The sequence below is a fragment of the Pollachius pollachius genome (genome assembly GCF_949987615.1).
Source record: "Pollachius pollachius genome assembly, chromosome: 9".
Taxonomy (NCBI): domain Eukaryota; kingdom Metazoa; phylum Chordata; class Actinopteri; order Gadiformes; family Gadidae; genus Pollachius; species Pollachius pollachius.
In genome coordinates, this window is record NC_136942.1 from 13,190,961 (window position 1) to 13,207,444 (window position 16,484).

A 16,484-nucleotide genomic window follows, 5' to 3' on the forward strand; every position below is an offset into this window, starting at 1 on the left:
TGGTTCTGACTACTACTATTGCGAATAACTAGTAGTGTAGTACTTTTACTACTATGCTATTACTACTACTACTGTTCCTACTTCTACAACCACTAATACAACTAGTATGGTAATACTATACTATTACTACTTCTACTGTTCCTACTACTTCTACTACTACATTTAATGTTCCTACTACTACGGCTACCGCTGCCAAATTTGACTCTGATGTCCAAATTTTGTTCCCTCAAGGATTGTGTGAAGTATGCAAGTTTATGTCCTGAAATAGTTTTGCCATGAAATGTCTATGGCATGGAGTCCTAGTTATTCACGTTGGTCTGACTTCAAGTATAAAAGTGTATTTATTATTGAACTGAGTATTTGCTGTTTGAATAGTTGGTGTGTACTCCCTTAATTGGATTAATCTTTTTCTAAATAGATTGCAAGCTCCCCTCTTCTTCCAGCCAACCGCAAGGTTGGAGAGGAGCATCTGACATCTTCTTGTGAAGTTGTTAGCACACCAAACATCATGGAAGTACAGGTAAGGACTGATTTGAGAATGGTGGTTCTGTGGTTTGAATGCCATCTTCATTTTGATGCCTCTAGCTTGTGTTTGAGGCTGGGATTTCATACAGGCTTCATCAGTGTGTGTGGGATCACATGGTGGAAGTGATCTGGATTTTGTGAAGGAATACAAGATTTTATAAAGAGGAGCAACCTGCTATTGAATAATGTTGATGAAAAGATGATACAATTCAATCACTTGGTCCACAATGATCAACTGTGTAAAGCTGGTGTCTATTGCACTCAATAATCCGATTTTTTCCTTATGAAAAGCTGCCAAGCCCTTTGCCTCAACCTGCATCCAGCACGTCTGTCGAGACCCATGGATCCCTGATCGGTGAACCTCCAGCAAATGCACAGGTATGATCTCCTAATAACTAGGACTATGTAGGAGTACACACATTATTTCACTACTCCCCCCATGTTATTCTTAGATCCTATACACATTCTGTCCAACATTGTGGCCGTTTGATACTACCATGGGGAGCTGGAAGGGACCCCCAAATATGGCTACTGTGGTTGCCTCAAACACTGACATAAACATTCCTTAGTGAAAAATGGTCACAAGTAAAAAATGTACTGACTTTGTCCAGAGTGTGTGACTTCTGTCAGAATGAAAATTTTACCCTGATGTCCTAACATTGTTTAACCGAGGATAGTGTGAGTGTGTGAGATATGTATGTTTATGTCCTGAAATTGTTTTGCAATGAAATGTCTATGGCATGGAGTCCTTGTTATTCACAATGGTCTGACTACTACTATTGCTACTATTACTACTACTATAATACTTCTACTATCCTACACTAATATTGCTACTACTCCACTTCCGTGTCCCAATATTGTTCAATCGAGGATTGTGTGAGTGTGAGATATGCAAGTTTATGCTTTGAAATCATTTGGGCATTAAATGTTTATGGCATAGAGTCCTAGTTATTCACGTGGTTCTGACTACTACTATTGCGAATAACTAGTAGTGTAGTACTTTTACTACTATGCTATTACTACTACTACTGTTCCTACTTCTACAACCACTAATACAACTAGTATGGTAATACTATACTATTACTACTTCTACTGTTCCTACTACTTCTACTACTACATTTAATGTTCCTACTACTACGGCTACCGCTGCCAAATTTGACTCTGATGTCCAAATTTTGTTCCCTCAAGGATTGTGTGAAGTATGCAAGTTTATGTCCTGAAATAGTTTTGCCATGAAATGTCTATGGCATGGAGTCCTAGTTATTCACGTTGGTCTGACTTCAAGTATAAAAGTGTATTTATTATTGAACTGAGTATTTGCTGTTTGAATAGTTGGTGTGTACTCCCTTAATTGGATTAATCTTTTTCTAAATAGATTGCAAGCTCCCCTCTTCTTCCAGCCAACCGCAAGGTTGGAGAGGAGCATCTGACATCTTCTTGTGAAGTTGTTAGCACACCAAACATCATGGAAGTACAGGTAAGGACTGATTTGAGAATGGTGGTTCTGTGGTTTGAATGCCATCTTCATTTTGATGCCTCTAGCTTGTGTTTGAGGCTGGGATTTCATACAGGCTTCATCAGTGTGTGTGGGATCACATGGTGGAAGTGATCTGGATTTTGTGAAGGAATACAAGATTTTATAAAGAGGAGCAACCTGCTATTGAATAATGTTGATGAAAAGATGATACAATTCAATCACTTGGTCCACAATGATCAACTGTGTAAATTCCTGGTCCTTGTTATTCACAATGGTCTGACTACTACTATTGCTACTATTACTACTACTATAATACTTCTACTATCCTACACTAATATTGCTACTACTCCATGATAGTGACTGACTTAAAGTATCAGATTAAGTTGCTACATAGGAGTTCTCCTCACTGCTACAGAGTTTAGATGTACCAACACAAATTCTACTCTTCAGTGATATTTTATTTATTTATATTTTATTTGTAATGTATTCTGTATTGTTATTGTATGTGTTTCTAACATGAATATAAATGCAAACTTAAACAATTGTATGTTTAACATTCACTAATGCACATCTTCAGTTAAAGCTTGAAACTTAAGGAAATCTACTTCCTTATCTATTCACAGGGTCCCAGAAAAGACTTGAAGAAAGTCCTGATTCCACCCTACAAACCACCATGAGCCACACAAAACCAAGTAATGAAATACATTCAGAGTAACAGTGACAGTTGATTCAGAAATTTAAAGAGGTCAATTGTATATTATGGCTTTGAATGATAACGATCAATTGAGGCGTCTATTGGCATATACAATTCGAGTGAAAACATTCTTTGTTGTATGTTCCTTACCAGGTGCAAATGTAAACTTGAGGAGGAAGTGGGAGACTGCTGAAGTCCAAGCAATTGAAAGACATTTAATGGACTACATAAGGGGATGTAAAGTTCCTGGAAAGAGGCATTGCATGTCTTGTCTGTTGAGTGAACCCGTCGCACTGAAACATCGGAATTGGTCCGGCATAAAGTATTACGTCAACAACCGTATTGTTGCCCTGAAAAGAAAAATGAGCCAATAGGTCCGAGCAAAGCAGGGCTGTTCTTGCCCTTCTGCTTTTGCTCAACGCAACATGTTCTAAATTAGTTTTGTTAATTCACAGACAACTGTGACTTTTTATACATGTCTATGTATATGTATACAAGTGAAAACGAGTGAAATGAAACCTTGAATAAAACATTCATTGGGATTAACTTGTTTGCGACATGGTTTGATTAAGTTGTACCCATAGTACCCAGATTTAATTTTTGTCCTGATTTGTTAGTTTGGATGAGAAAAATTGTGTGTGTGTATGCTAGTCCCAAAAAGTCATATAAATCTGACAATGTCCCCATATGTAGGTAAATTTCATTTAATTGAAAAAAAGGACTTAGGTAAAATATAAACAAATGGCTATTATAAGGATTTTTTTTTAAAAAGGAAACTGTTTTTAACTTGTCTCTACGACCTTCAGAAAGGCACGTCCCCATATGTAGGTGGTTGGTCATGTGTCCCGTCATGTCACAGAAACAAGTATGTGTGTGTGTGTGTGTGTGTGTGTGTGTGTGTGTGTGAGAGAGTGAGAGTGCTGCTCTTTAACTAGAACACTCTAGTACTACATACTTGCTTGGCCTTGGTTCTTCTGATGTTCGCCCTGTATTTTTTTAATTCCTCCATTTGCTGTACAGAGGCATTGCAGGCCTTTTGGCACTGCATGACAAAGCATGAACGTCGGGAAATCAAAGCGTACAAGAACATCTGGTTCCTTGGCCTGGATGCCAATAAAACCCATGGCTCCAGATATGCCAAGGAAAACAACCACGGCTTTGATAATAGCGAGAACTTCTATGAGCAGGTAACTTTCTGTTAACCGCAATATTTATGAGCTTAATGCATCACAGTTAGCTGAGTGTCATTTAAGTTCCTGTTGCATGATTACCGTTACAGTTTACATCCATTAAATGGAAAATAAGACAGCATTTCCAAATGCATTGCTTGTCTCTTTAGTTAGATTGTAGATCTACTGACCACATCACTAGTTACTGTGGTTTGTTATGTTCCTCTACCGCAAGGCAAAGATCAGTATAGTTGACATTTAATACTTTTACAATGAATGGGCAATTGAACATTCATTACAATAACATATACATCTTCAGTACAAGTTACATTTTTTAATTCTACCCATGCAATGACATTGTGTCATGTGTATAAAAAATGAAATCATTTTGTTACTGATAACGCAGAATTGAGCTTGCATGGAGAATTTATGAAATTTTCTAATAGCTTCTTTATCAGAAATAATAATATCATATCAATCATAATATTAATAATATTTTTAAAAAAATAAACGATAACCAATTTTATACAGGTCACAGGTGATCACATTGGTTATCGCTACGAGGTGCTTGGTGTTCTGGGGCAGGGTAACTTTGGACAGGTCCTCAAGTGCTTTGACCACGAGTACAATGAGCTCGTGGCCCTCAAGCTCCTTCGCAACAAGCCTAGGTAAAATAATAGAATAAAGAGAAACCTGCACAGCAAGTTAATATCATCAACACACATCAAATACATAGACAGAGAACGGTCTCACTACAACAAAGAAGCTATAATAGGGTCGGTACCATAAAATCACAAAGGTTTTTCTGGAACCCTCACCAGTCTTGGATGATGCCATTAACCTTGATCTGCTAACCATGGCCTTTAACATCCATATTAGGACCACAGAATCAAGGGGAATCAAATACACTTCTGCTTAATTTCCTGGCCTTAATGTTCGCCCTGGTCGAAGTGCACCACCTTTAACACAATGTGGTGTGGGCTCCAGTTATCATAGACAGGGGGTAGCGGAGCTGATGATCCTTCAGCGCCTGGTGGACCAGGATCCGGGGGATGCCCACCACGCCATCCGCATGAAGGACTGCCTTGTGTTCCGGAACCACATATGCATTGCCTTTGAACTCCTGGGGTACAATCTGAGTTCTTATTTCTGTCTTGGATGCTAGCAAATTAAAAGATTCTGTGCCATTTCTGCAATTATAATCGAATTGGTGCTTTGCATGGGGCACTGTGGTGCAAGTCTGACTCTCCATCGGAACTAATAAATGCAATATTTACAGTTCTGATCTGTGCTCCATGGTGGCTGGCAAGGGTTTGAGAGAGTCCTATGTGAGGAAGTGCGCATCCTCAATCCTCAGGTGTCTCCAGCTGCTAGAGAGGGAGAACATCGTGCATGGGGACCTCAAACTGGTAGGAATCCTGCTCATCTCTCGTCTGCACTGTCAGCCATTGGCCCAGCTATTTACTCTGAGTCACCTTTCTTCTATGACTGCAGGAAAACGTGGTCATTTCCAACAAGGACCCTGAAACCCTCAAGGTCATTGACTTTGGTATTAGCCAGATTCAGCACAAGCCAAAATGTAGGTCTAATTGTTTTCTTCCTTTGATTCTTGAGGAGGTGTACAATGTGGCAGCATTGTTTTATTTGATGGGTTCCATAGAGTTCTTTTTACACTGCTGGCTTTGCTTCATCTTCCAGACTACGGGGTTATCCAGAGTCAGCATATCCGTGCTCCAGAGGTGATGCTGGGTCTCTTGTGCACAAATGCCATAGACATGTGGAGCTTTGGATGCTGTATGATCGAGCTCCTCACTGGACGTATAGCGTTCTTTGGAGAGGATGAAATCCAACAGCTCACGCACACCATAGAGGTGATCCTAAAAGCTGTTGGTTGCTTAGTACTGCTAATTTACTATGTGATTGATTACTCTTAATATTTATTATTCGTTTATATAATTATAATACAGACATAAGATTAGAAGAGAAAACTGGGGAAACACAAAACGTTTCATGAACTGCTGCAACAAACGGTTCAGACCAGTGCGCATAAATTAGTTCAAAAGTGGAGTCGGCTACTATTAAAACTATATTTTCAATGAAATTTTTTAGCTAGAAATAATTTAGATTGGGTGGATTTTTCACAAGTTAGGGTTAGGGTTAGCTAACACCCCCCCCCCCCCCCCCCCCCACACACACACCTTGATCTGCACCCATGACCAGGACCCATGTGTTTATTTGTAGATGTTGAGTATTGGGTATCGTTGTCTAATTGCAGATACTGGGAATGCCTCCAGCGGGAATGGTGGCTTTGTCATTGAAAAAGGAAAGATTTTTTGGTGAGGATTTTACTTTATGGCATATGATCAAGATTTCAGTTAACATTACTTAAACAAATCGAAATATTAATCCAACGATGTGAAATCTATAATGTTAAATCTCTGTGATGCTGTATAATGTGCAGACGAGCAGGGAAGGCCTAATCTTATCAGGCTTGACAAGTCGGGGGAGGACATCCTGCCAGGCTCCAAGGGGCTTGAGAGTGTTCTGGGCAACAGAGACCCCAACCTGCTGGATTTCATCAAGCGTTGCCTCCAGTGAGTGCAGTACCTTTTCACAGTAGAGCTCATCAAATATGTTTGATGAGCGGTTGTGGCCAAATAGTCTATTACAAGGCAGACAATGCGGCTGAGTTGGCTAACCATCTCCTCTGAATGTTTCTACCAACGTTCTGTTAACATGAGACATGGTAAATCAAAGTGTCCCAAGGCTTCTGTGTTTGCTGGCTTTTTTTGCTTTCATTTTGAGGGTGTGTTTATTTTTTGTAAAAGTTGGGAGTCATCAAAGAGGATGACGCCAGGGCAGGCTCTTAAGCATCCCTGGATGACGGAGACCTCGCTGGAAGGCATCTTCCCATGCCCAGGAAACACAGCAAAAAACGGTAAAAAGAATAAAGAAGGAAAAAAATATTTTTAGATGGATTTAGAATACTATTATTCTATTTCATATAACCATATCTATATTGTTAAATGAAAGCACTGCTTAATGATCAAGGTAAAACATTTGAATAACAAAGAGTCTGTCACATCTTTTGTAAACCTAAATCTCTTTACTGTATATTTTTTATGATGTATTGTAAAGAGGGCTTAATTTCTTTGAATTCACAGTTTGGCTGAAGACCCCGGCTGGAACGACTTCGATTGAGAGAGGCCAACTGCCCTCCATCCATCTGAAACCGAACAAGGGCACTGACAGCCAGCCGAAGACCATGGATCAGGGGGGGACGGTAAAACCCGGTAAACACGGGAGGATCCTGAGACCAATGACTTTCGAGGCCTTCTCCAAGATTGCTCCCATTAGTTCGGCGTCACCAGCTCCCCCTTCTAGCGACAAAAGGGCAACTGCTAGAACAAATGGTGCTGCAGCAAACAGGGACTTAGGAACAAGAAAACCAGCTGGCCAAGTGGGATTCTCCTGGGTCCCCCCCATTGGCGCCGCTGCTCCGGCTCCTCTTCCAAGAGTCAACCGGGCAACTGTAACCATAAATACTGGTGAAGCCAATGGCAACGAGGGGACCTCCAGACCAGCTGGCCAAGCTGTATACACCCTGCTCCCTCCCATCGGTGTGCATGCACCGGCTCCTCCACTGAGAGGAAAGACCCCAACTGGTACCAAAGAGGATGGTGCTGCAAATAGCGACAAAGGGACATCCCCACCAGCTGGCCGAGCTGTATACACCCTGCTCCCTCCCATCGGTGTGCCTGCACCGGCTCCTCCACCAAGAGTAAAGAGCACAACTGGTTCCAAATATGAGGGTGCAGTTAAAAGTGACTCAAGTTCAACCAGACCTGGGTCTCTTTTTAATCTGTGGATCCCCTTTGGCCAAGACGAGCAAAGTGCTGGAGCCATCAGGAGCGCAGGAAGACCAAACCCAGGTAGTCATGCAGGATACTCCCGGGTCCCTCCTATTGGCGCCGCTGCACCGGGTCCTCCACCGAGAGGAAAGCGCCCAACTGGTACCAAAGAGGATGGTGCAATTAAAAGTGACAAAGGTTCAACCAGACCTGGGTCACTTCTTAAGCTGTGGATCCCCTTTGCCAAAGATGACCGAAGGGCTGCAGCCAACAGGGACGCAGGAAGACCAAACCCAGTTGGCCGAGCTGTAGACTCCCTGCTCCCTCCAATTGGTGGGGCTGCACAGGCTCCTGCACCAAGACACCAGAGCCCAACTGATACCAAAGAGGATGGTGCAGTTAAAAGTGACCCAGGTTCAACCCGACCTGAGTCGCTGTTTCAATTGTGGATCCCCTTCGCCCAAGATGGCCGAAGTGCTGCAGCCAACAGGGACGCAGGAAGAAAAAGACCAGCTGGGCAAGATGGATGCTCCCGGGTCCCTCCTATTGGCGCCTCTGTACCGGCTCCTCTACCCAGGGGAAAGAGCCCAACTGGTACCAAAGAGGATGGTGCAGTTAAAAGTGACCCAGGTTCAACCCGACCTGAGTCGCTGTTTCAATTGTGGATCCCCTTCGCCCAAGATGGCCGAAGTGCTGCAGCCAACAGGGACGCAGGAAGAAAAAGACCAGCTGGGCAAGATGGATGCTCCCGGGTCCCTCCTATTGGCGCCTCTGTACCGGCTCCTCTACCCAGGGGAAAGAGCCCAACTGGTACCAAAGAGGATGGTGCAGTTAAAAGTGACCCAGGTTCAACCCGACCTGAGTCGCTGTTTCAATTGTGGATCCCCTTCGCCCAAGATGGCCGAAGTGCTGCAGCCAACAGGGACGCAGGAAGAAAAAGACCAGCTGGGCAAGATGGATGCTCCCGGGTCCCTCCTATTGGCGCCTCTGTACCGGCTCCTCTACCCAGGGGAAAGAGCCCAACTGGTACCAAAGAGGATGGTGCAGTTAAAAGTGACCCAGGTTCAACCCGACCTGGGTCGCTTCTTAAGCTGTGGATCCCCTTTGCCAAAGATGACCGAAGGGCTGCATCCAACAGGGAGGCAGGAAGACCAAACCCAGTTGGCCGAGCTGTAGACTCCCTGCTCCCTCCAATCGGTGGGGCTGCACAGGCTCCTGCACCAAGACACCAGAGCCCAACTGGTACCAAAGAGGATGGTGCAGTTAAAAGTGACCCAGGTTCAACCCGACCTGAGTCGCTGTTTCAATTGTGGATCCCCTTCGCCCAAGATGGCCGAAGTGCTGCAGCCAACAGGGACGCAGGAAGAAAAAGACCAGCTGGGCAAGATGGATGCTCCCGGGTCCCTCCTATTGGCGCCTCTGTACCGGCTCCTCTACCCAGGGGAAAGAGCCCAACTGGTACCAAAGAGGATGGTGCAGTTAAAAGTGACCCAGGTTCAACCCGACCTGGGTCGCTTCTTAAGCTGTGGATCCCCTTTGCCAAAGATGAACGAAGGGCTGCATCCAACAGGGAGGCAGGAAGACCAAACCCAGTTGGCCGAGCTGTAGACTCCCTGCTCCCTCCAATTGGTGGGGCTGCACAGGCTCCTGCACCAAGACACCAGAGCCCAACTGGTATCAAAGAGGATGGTGCAGTTAAAAGTGACCCAGGTTCAACCAGACCTGAGTCGCTGTTTCAATTGTGGATCCCCTTCGCCCAAGATGGCCGAAGTGCTGCATCCAACAGGGAGGCAGGAAGACCAAACCCAGTTGGCCGAGCTGTAGACTCCCTGCTCCCTCCAATCGGTGGGGCTGCACAGGCTCCTGCACCAAGACACCAGAGCCCAACTGGTACCAAAGAGGATGGTGCAGTTAAAAGTGACCCAGGTTCAACCCGACCTGAGTCGCTGTTTCAATTGTGGATCCCCTTCGCCCAAGATGGCCGAAGTGCTGCAGCCAACAGGGACGCAGGAAGAAAAAGACCAGCTGGGCAAGATGGATGCTCCCGGGTCCCTCCTATTGGCGCCTCTGTACCGGCTCCTCTACCCAGGGGAAAGAGCCCAACTGGTACCAAAGAGGATGGTGCAGTTAAAAGTGACCCAGGTTCAACCCGACCTGGGTCGCTTCTTAAGCTGTGGATCCCCTTTGCCAAAGATGAACGAAGGGCTGCATCCAACAGGGAGGCAGGAAGACCAAACCCAGTTGGCCGAGCTGTAGACTCCCTGCTCCCTCCAATTGGTGGGGCTGCACAGGCTCCTGCACCAAGACACCAGAGCTCAACTGGTATCAAAGAGGATGGTGCAGTTAAAAGTGACCCAGGTTCAACCAGACCTGAGTCGCTGTTTCAATTGTGGATCCCCTTCGCCCAAGATGGCCGAAGTGCTGCATCCAACAGGAAGGCAGGAAGACCATACCCAGTTGACCGAGCTGTAGACTCCCTGCTCCCTCCAATTGGTGGGGCTGCACAGGCTCCTGCACCAAGACACCAGAGCCCAACTGGTACCAAAGAGGATGGTGCAGTTAAAAGTGACCCAGGTTCAACCAGACCTGAGTCGCTGTTTCAATTGTGGATCCCCTTCGCCCAAGATGGCCGAAGTGCTAAAGCCAACAGGAACGCAGGAAGACCAAAAGCAGCTACCAAAGCGGAATACTCCCGGGTGCCTCCTATTAGAGCCGCCGCAGCCCAAAGCGATGAAGGGACAACTCCACCAGCTGGCCGAGCTGTAGACTCCCTGCTCCCTCCGATTGGTGTGACTGCACAGGCTTCTGCATCAAGACGCCAGAGCCCAACTGGTACCAAAGAGGATGGTGGAGTCAAAAGCAACACAGGTTCACCCATACGTGACTCGCTTTTTCATCTGTGGATCCCCTTCAGCCAAGATGGCTGAAGGGGATCCCCCCGGGACCCTCCCCATCAAATCCACCAGTTGATGGGTTGATCAGGGAGAAAAGAAAGGTATGTTTACATTACTTTCCGCTACTCTTTTGTGAAAAGTTTGATTCTCCATTCTCATTTCACACACAGATGATAAAAAAAGTATGATTTACTAGGCAATTGGCAGATTATTAAGATTTATTTGTTTGTCTAAGGATTAACCTAAATTAGTAAACCGTTTTGTATGTGTTATCACACTCAGACCTGGTATAATAGGGGCCCTTTAAAGGGGTAGTTTAGAATTTTGGACACAGGTCCTGATTCCCAAGTTAGCCTTGGTGTTCTTTATCATTGGAGACAGTTTTCAACACATTTCATTCAGTCCTTCTAGTTGCAGAGTTTGCCCGTGCAAGGCTAGCGCACGGCAACGGGCAATACTAGCCTGCTAATAAAACAGTCTTACCCACTCCACAGTACACCTGAGGCAAATCAACTATAACGCCAGACCGTCGATGTAAATGTCTGTGTTGATAGAATAATGTTAGAAATAAAACCAACCTTGCATTGCATTGCATTTTGAGGGACTTGCTGTGTCTCAGCAGCAGTGTTATATTCCTGGTAGTAGGCTACAGCAGCGGTGGACTGATACCTAGGTTAAATTCCGCTGCTTCTGAGCAAGTAGTCCCTCAAAATGCGATGATTCATGCGATGCGAGGTTAGTTTTATTTCTAACATTATTCCATCAACACAGACATTTACATCTATAGTCTGTCGTTACAGTTGATTTACCTCAGGTGGGTGTACTGTGGAGTGGGTAAGACTGTTTTATTAGCAGGCTAGTATTGCCCGTTGCCGTGTGCTAGCCTAGCACGAGCGAACTCTGCAAGTAGACGGACTGAATGAAATGTGTTGAAAACTGTCTCCAATGATAAAGAACACTAAGGCTAACTTGGGAATCAGGCCCTGTGTCCAAAATTCTGAACTACCCCTTTAAATTATTATTCGTAACCAATTTGTGTATGTATGTTCTTGACATCATGTATACTACCATTATATATATTATTATATTATCTGTATTAAGTGCACACATTCTATTCAAATTGAATTGACAGCCATCACCCATCATACTACAATTCAAAGTGGTGGGCCTTAATGTTCAATGGTTAAGTAGTGGGGGCGGGTCATCTAGTGGCCAAACCTGGTATTGGTCAATAGGCCACCGGGATACAAACATTTATTAATATAATACAAATCGATTTAATTGTTATGTTAAATCATTTTTTTCAAGAAATTTCCTAAAAATAATAATGGAGGCTGAACAATAATTATCCATGCATCTCTAGTTAGCCCTGTTAATAAAGCCACCCGAGCTGATGACGTAGCGAGTTCCACGTTGGCCCGGACGTGGCAGTGAGGCGAACAACTTGTTATTCTTGCTACACACATTGATAGACATTTTGTTTACCGGGCACATTTTACACCGTTTCCAGGAGATAACACGTACAATGGGTCTCACCATTTCGTCACTCTTAAGCCGATTTTTTGGCAAGAAACAAATGAGAATCCTAATGGGTGAGATACACTTGCAAATTAGCATTAGCTTGTGCTACTGCTTTCTAAGTTGTTTGTCGTCTTTACTAATGATCTAAACTTTGGCTGAACATCGAAACTTGTACGTTGGGCTACTTACAAATGTTATCAGTCGTTAAGCAGAACAAAATCATGTTTTGGGCTAGAATTTAACATTTAAGGAATCATTTAAAATAGTTTTTAAAGTATGATTGCTAGCAGCTAGGGTTACTGAGCAGATAGCTACCTAGCATTAGCTACCCATCGTTTTGAGTAACATCATGTTAAACGTGTCTATTAAAGAGCGTACTTCTAAGTTAGTTCTAAGTTAGCTCTGATCAACGTCTATAACATCGTCATGTTATGTTAGGTGAGGTTACATGACTCCCATGTTGACACATCGGTAGTATATATGGTGTGTTACTCAATCTACTTCTGTACTGTTAGTTCCATTTCGCGATATTGCACATATGGTCAGAACGATGTTTGTTTGATGTTTGTAGCATTACATCAACGTAGAGTTAATTGTTATTTTAATATAGCTGTGAATTTCACATACAAGTGACCCCAATTATCATTTAATTCATCGACTCAGTCGTTGATTTGCTCACTGTATTTGTATGAGTGACGTGTAACGTTACACCAGTAGGATTCTCCTTGTTATCTTTATTGATGTAAACGCATAAAGCTTTAGCGGTTAAAGTCTGCTTGTACATCTGTGCCAGGGGCGATTCTAGGTTTCATAAACATCCGGTGCTTAGCCCAGAGGGAAAAGAAAACTATCCCTCTGGGCATACAAAAAGATTATTTATTTTTTTGTCTACTTTATTGTGCATGCAAATTTTTTCATAATGCTTTACCTAAATAAACAAAATACGCAGTTTATTATAGCTTTAAATAGCTACCTGACTGCTGTGCTGCTTATCCCCAAACATCTAATGTTCCATTCAAGTTATTTCAGAGTAAAATGAATACAAGTGAGACAGACTATACAAACATACATACATACATATGGATGGATGGAAAGATAGATAGATGGATCTGACTGGGGATAGGATAGGTTAATTCACTTGAGGTGGTAAACAGTCTGGTTATGTTTTTAAACTGTTTTTCTTTCCAGAAGGACTAGGCTACTTTATTTTGAGATGTCCCTAGAACCATGTTTATTTCAAAATAAATAACTACCATTAGTGACTAGAATCATTGCATCACTTCTACACCGAATTGAATTAATGCAGTCAATAGTTACCAGTATACATACCAATAAATATCGAAAAAAAATAAATATATTTTGTTTTTAAATTTACCCAAAAATTATATTCGGGGCTAATTAAATAATAACCGGGGTTTTTAGCTCCGAATAAAACAGCCTTGTGACGCCACTGATCTGTGCCAGGTTAAAATAGACTACTCAAATCCATAATATAGATACCTATGTTTGCCTAACTATGAATAAACTAAAATTGATCTCTTTATCATTATTCCTCTACAGTGGGGTTGGATGCTGCAGGAAAAACTACTATCTTGTACAAACTGAAGCTTGGAGAGATTGTGACCACCATCCCAACTATTGGTAAGATGTAGTAATTTTCATTATTATTGACATTTTTCGATATTGATGAGTTCCTCAATGTGTTAAGGTTATTCCATGTCTTCTGTTAAGGTTTCAATGTGGAGACGGTTGAGTACAAGAACATCTGTTTCACTGTATGGGATGTGGGTGGCCAGGACAAGATCCGACCACTGTGGAGGCACTATTTCCAGAATACACAGGTAGGCTAAGAACCGCCCACGATGCTTTGTTCATGAGTGACCGTTATTACCTTGTTCTTCCGACCTGTGAATACTGTTCAACTTTGAATTGGTTATTTCAGCTAGCGGTTTGGTAACTTTCTGAAAGTTACGATAAATCGGACTAGGTGTTAAATTATAGGGAAGTGACGGAATAAAGAGCACACTAAATACATTAAAAAAACACCGTCACCTGAAGACTGCAGGTCAATGCATATTAATAATAAATAGCTTGGTGTGCATATGAACACTAAAACCGTCTAATTGCAAAAGTTGAACAGTAGCTGGCACAGATGCGTTTGCGTCCAATGGTACTGGTAGAAAAACACAAACCATACAATTGACTCGATGGTGTTATAGCATGAACTCTCACAAGTTGTAAAAATAGGATCCTGTTCCACAACCATCTTCCAATTTAACATCACGTGTACAGAGCATTGTGTACGCAGCACACAAGACACACTGGTTAACTCAAGGAAAAGTGAGGGAAATCAAGTGAAATATTTCCGGTCTTTTGCTAACAATGTGTTTTGCTCTTTGCATCCAGGGCCTCATCTTTGTAGTGGACAGCAACGACAGAGAGAGAGTGGCTGAATCTAACGAGGAACTGAATAAAATGGTGGGTATCAAGTACATACAATATCATAATGGACAATATACTGCTGCTCTGGAGCACATGCACGCCCTGAGCTGTGAAATCTAGCCTAAAGTCATATTGTACTGTACTATGGAGCTCAATGGTGACGCCATCTGTCTATTTTAAACAGTGTTCACAGTGTGATAGGGGTTAGAGGATTGTTGATCAGTAGTCTATTTTAGTTTGGCTGTTGTCAATATCGGATAACCAGAACTATTGAGTTTCTTTGTTCAACAAGAGAAATGAAGCCACTAGCTGTTTAGTACAATTGAAATGACGGCCTTGAAATGTTTTTATTTTATGTTTTGGGGAGGGGGGATAAGCTTGGCAGATTATTTTTAACCATGTTTGTATTTCCAAATTGTTTCTGTTAATTTAGTTGGCGGAGGATGAGTTGAAAGATGCCGTTTTGCTGGTGTTTTCTAATAAGCAAGATCTTCCCAACGCCATGACTGTCAGTGAACTCACAGATAAACTCGGCCTTCAGAACCTCCGCAACCGAACTGTAAGTCAAGTCCCCATCATGACCTGTTTCCGACATTTCCATTTGGTAGGCCAAAAGGACTTCATGTTCCGGCAAAGCAAAATCACAACCTCCAATCGAGAAAGCATCAAACACAATCATCTAAGAATGAACAGATTTTAGGTGCAATGTGGTCTTGGACCAACAAGTAGCCAACTAAGCTCAGATCATAGTCGTAGGCTGGCTCGGACTACTGCAATTCAAAAAATCCTTCAATGTGTTAGTCTAAAAATCGGGTTTAGGGTTCACAACTGAGTCCATATACAAATGGTTACCTACAATTAACTACACTTACTAGTCTTCATACCAGTTGCCTACCAGAATGGCGGCGATGCAACTCTGTGATATTACATGAGTACTTTGTAGAGGTACCAAAAGAGCTAAAAGTGTTCAAATGATAACGTCCTTTGTCCTGCAGTGGTACGTCCAGGCTGCCTGTGCTACCCAGGGAACTGGACTGTACGAAGGGCTCGACTGGCTCTCCAACGAACTGTCCAAGCAGAACTGATGGATTTCATAGGACAACGCAAGATCAAGGGAGGGAGTCCGGAGCAAAGGGTGCAACACCAGAAAAGGAGAGAAGACCACATTCAATGAAAAAAATATATTTTGGGGTTTTATTTTTAGTACTTGCTATCCCAAAAAAGGACTTGTCTTGTGGACAATGCAATCAGCGTAATTTGAACATATTAATATGCTTCTCTTATACGTCTTTTAACTTTATTGGTTTTATTGTAAGTATCCTTTTACTACTTTTCTCCTTTTGTTGCCAACCTTTGCATGATGAGCAAAATGGTGTTTTGAAGGTATCATCCAATCAGAGAAGAGCGTTAACTCATGTCACCCTAGCTCCTTCTTCAGCCAATGTTGGCAGACATCGCCCTCAGCCACTTTTATAATGTTCGATTTTTCATTGTCATGGACAAGACTAACCTGCGGTTTAAATGATTAACTAACTTACTAGCTTTTGGTTATGGATAACCTGCTGTGTACCGCAAGCTATTAACCACCACCCTCCCGGGAACATTGGTTTCCCATCACTGCTTTCACCACTTTTTCATCTTCCCTGTGTCTGCTGTTATATAAGCCCCACTGTAGCTTGTTAAAATGAGCTGGAGAAGGATGGCATTAATTAAATGAATGGATTTTTTTTTGTTTTACATGTGTGTGAACATGTTGACCTCTAAGTAAATGGAACCAAAAAGGAAGTGTGCCTTCTGGTCTCTCTTACACCTATATGTCATCCTTTCTGCTCGCATTCTCAGCGTTTCTTTTGTTAACGGAATTCTGCAATAAAGAGTTCCAGTAGAGTGTGTGTGAAGGCACATGGTCAG

General features: G+C 42.8%; 1 protein-coding gene across 1 annotated transcript in view; it reads left to right on the top strand.

Annotated features, from left to right (window-relative positions):
• Window positions 1-12,027: 12,027 nt before the first annotated feature.
• The window catches only part of LOC307080055 (ADP-ribosylation factor 4), a 4,936-nt gene continuing 479 nt past the window's right edge, over window positions 12,028-16,484 (top strand). The window contains exons 1-6 of the mRNA XM_079742629.1: window positions 12,028-12,202; window positions 13,692-13,772; window positions 13,863-13,972; window positions 14,538-14,609; window positions 15,007-15,132; window positions 15,569-16,484. The exon at window positions 15,569-16,484 is cut by the window's right edge and continues 479 nt beyond it. Of these exons, the coding sequence (XP_079598755.1) occupies window positions 12,136-12,202; window positions 13,692-13,772; window positions 13,863-13,972; window positions 14,538-14,609; window positions 15,007-15,132; window positions 15,569-15,658 (546 nt within the window). The 5' untranslated portion in view covers window positions 12,028-12,135 and the 3' untranslated portion in view covers window positions 15,659-16,484. The remainder of the gene's footprint in view (window positions 12,203-13,691; window positions 13,773-13,862; window positions 13,973-14,537; window positions 14,610-15,006; window positions 15,133-15,568) is intronic.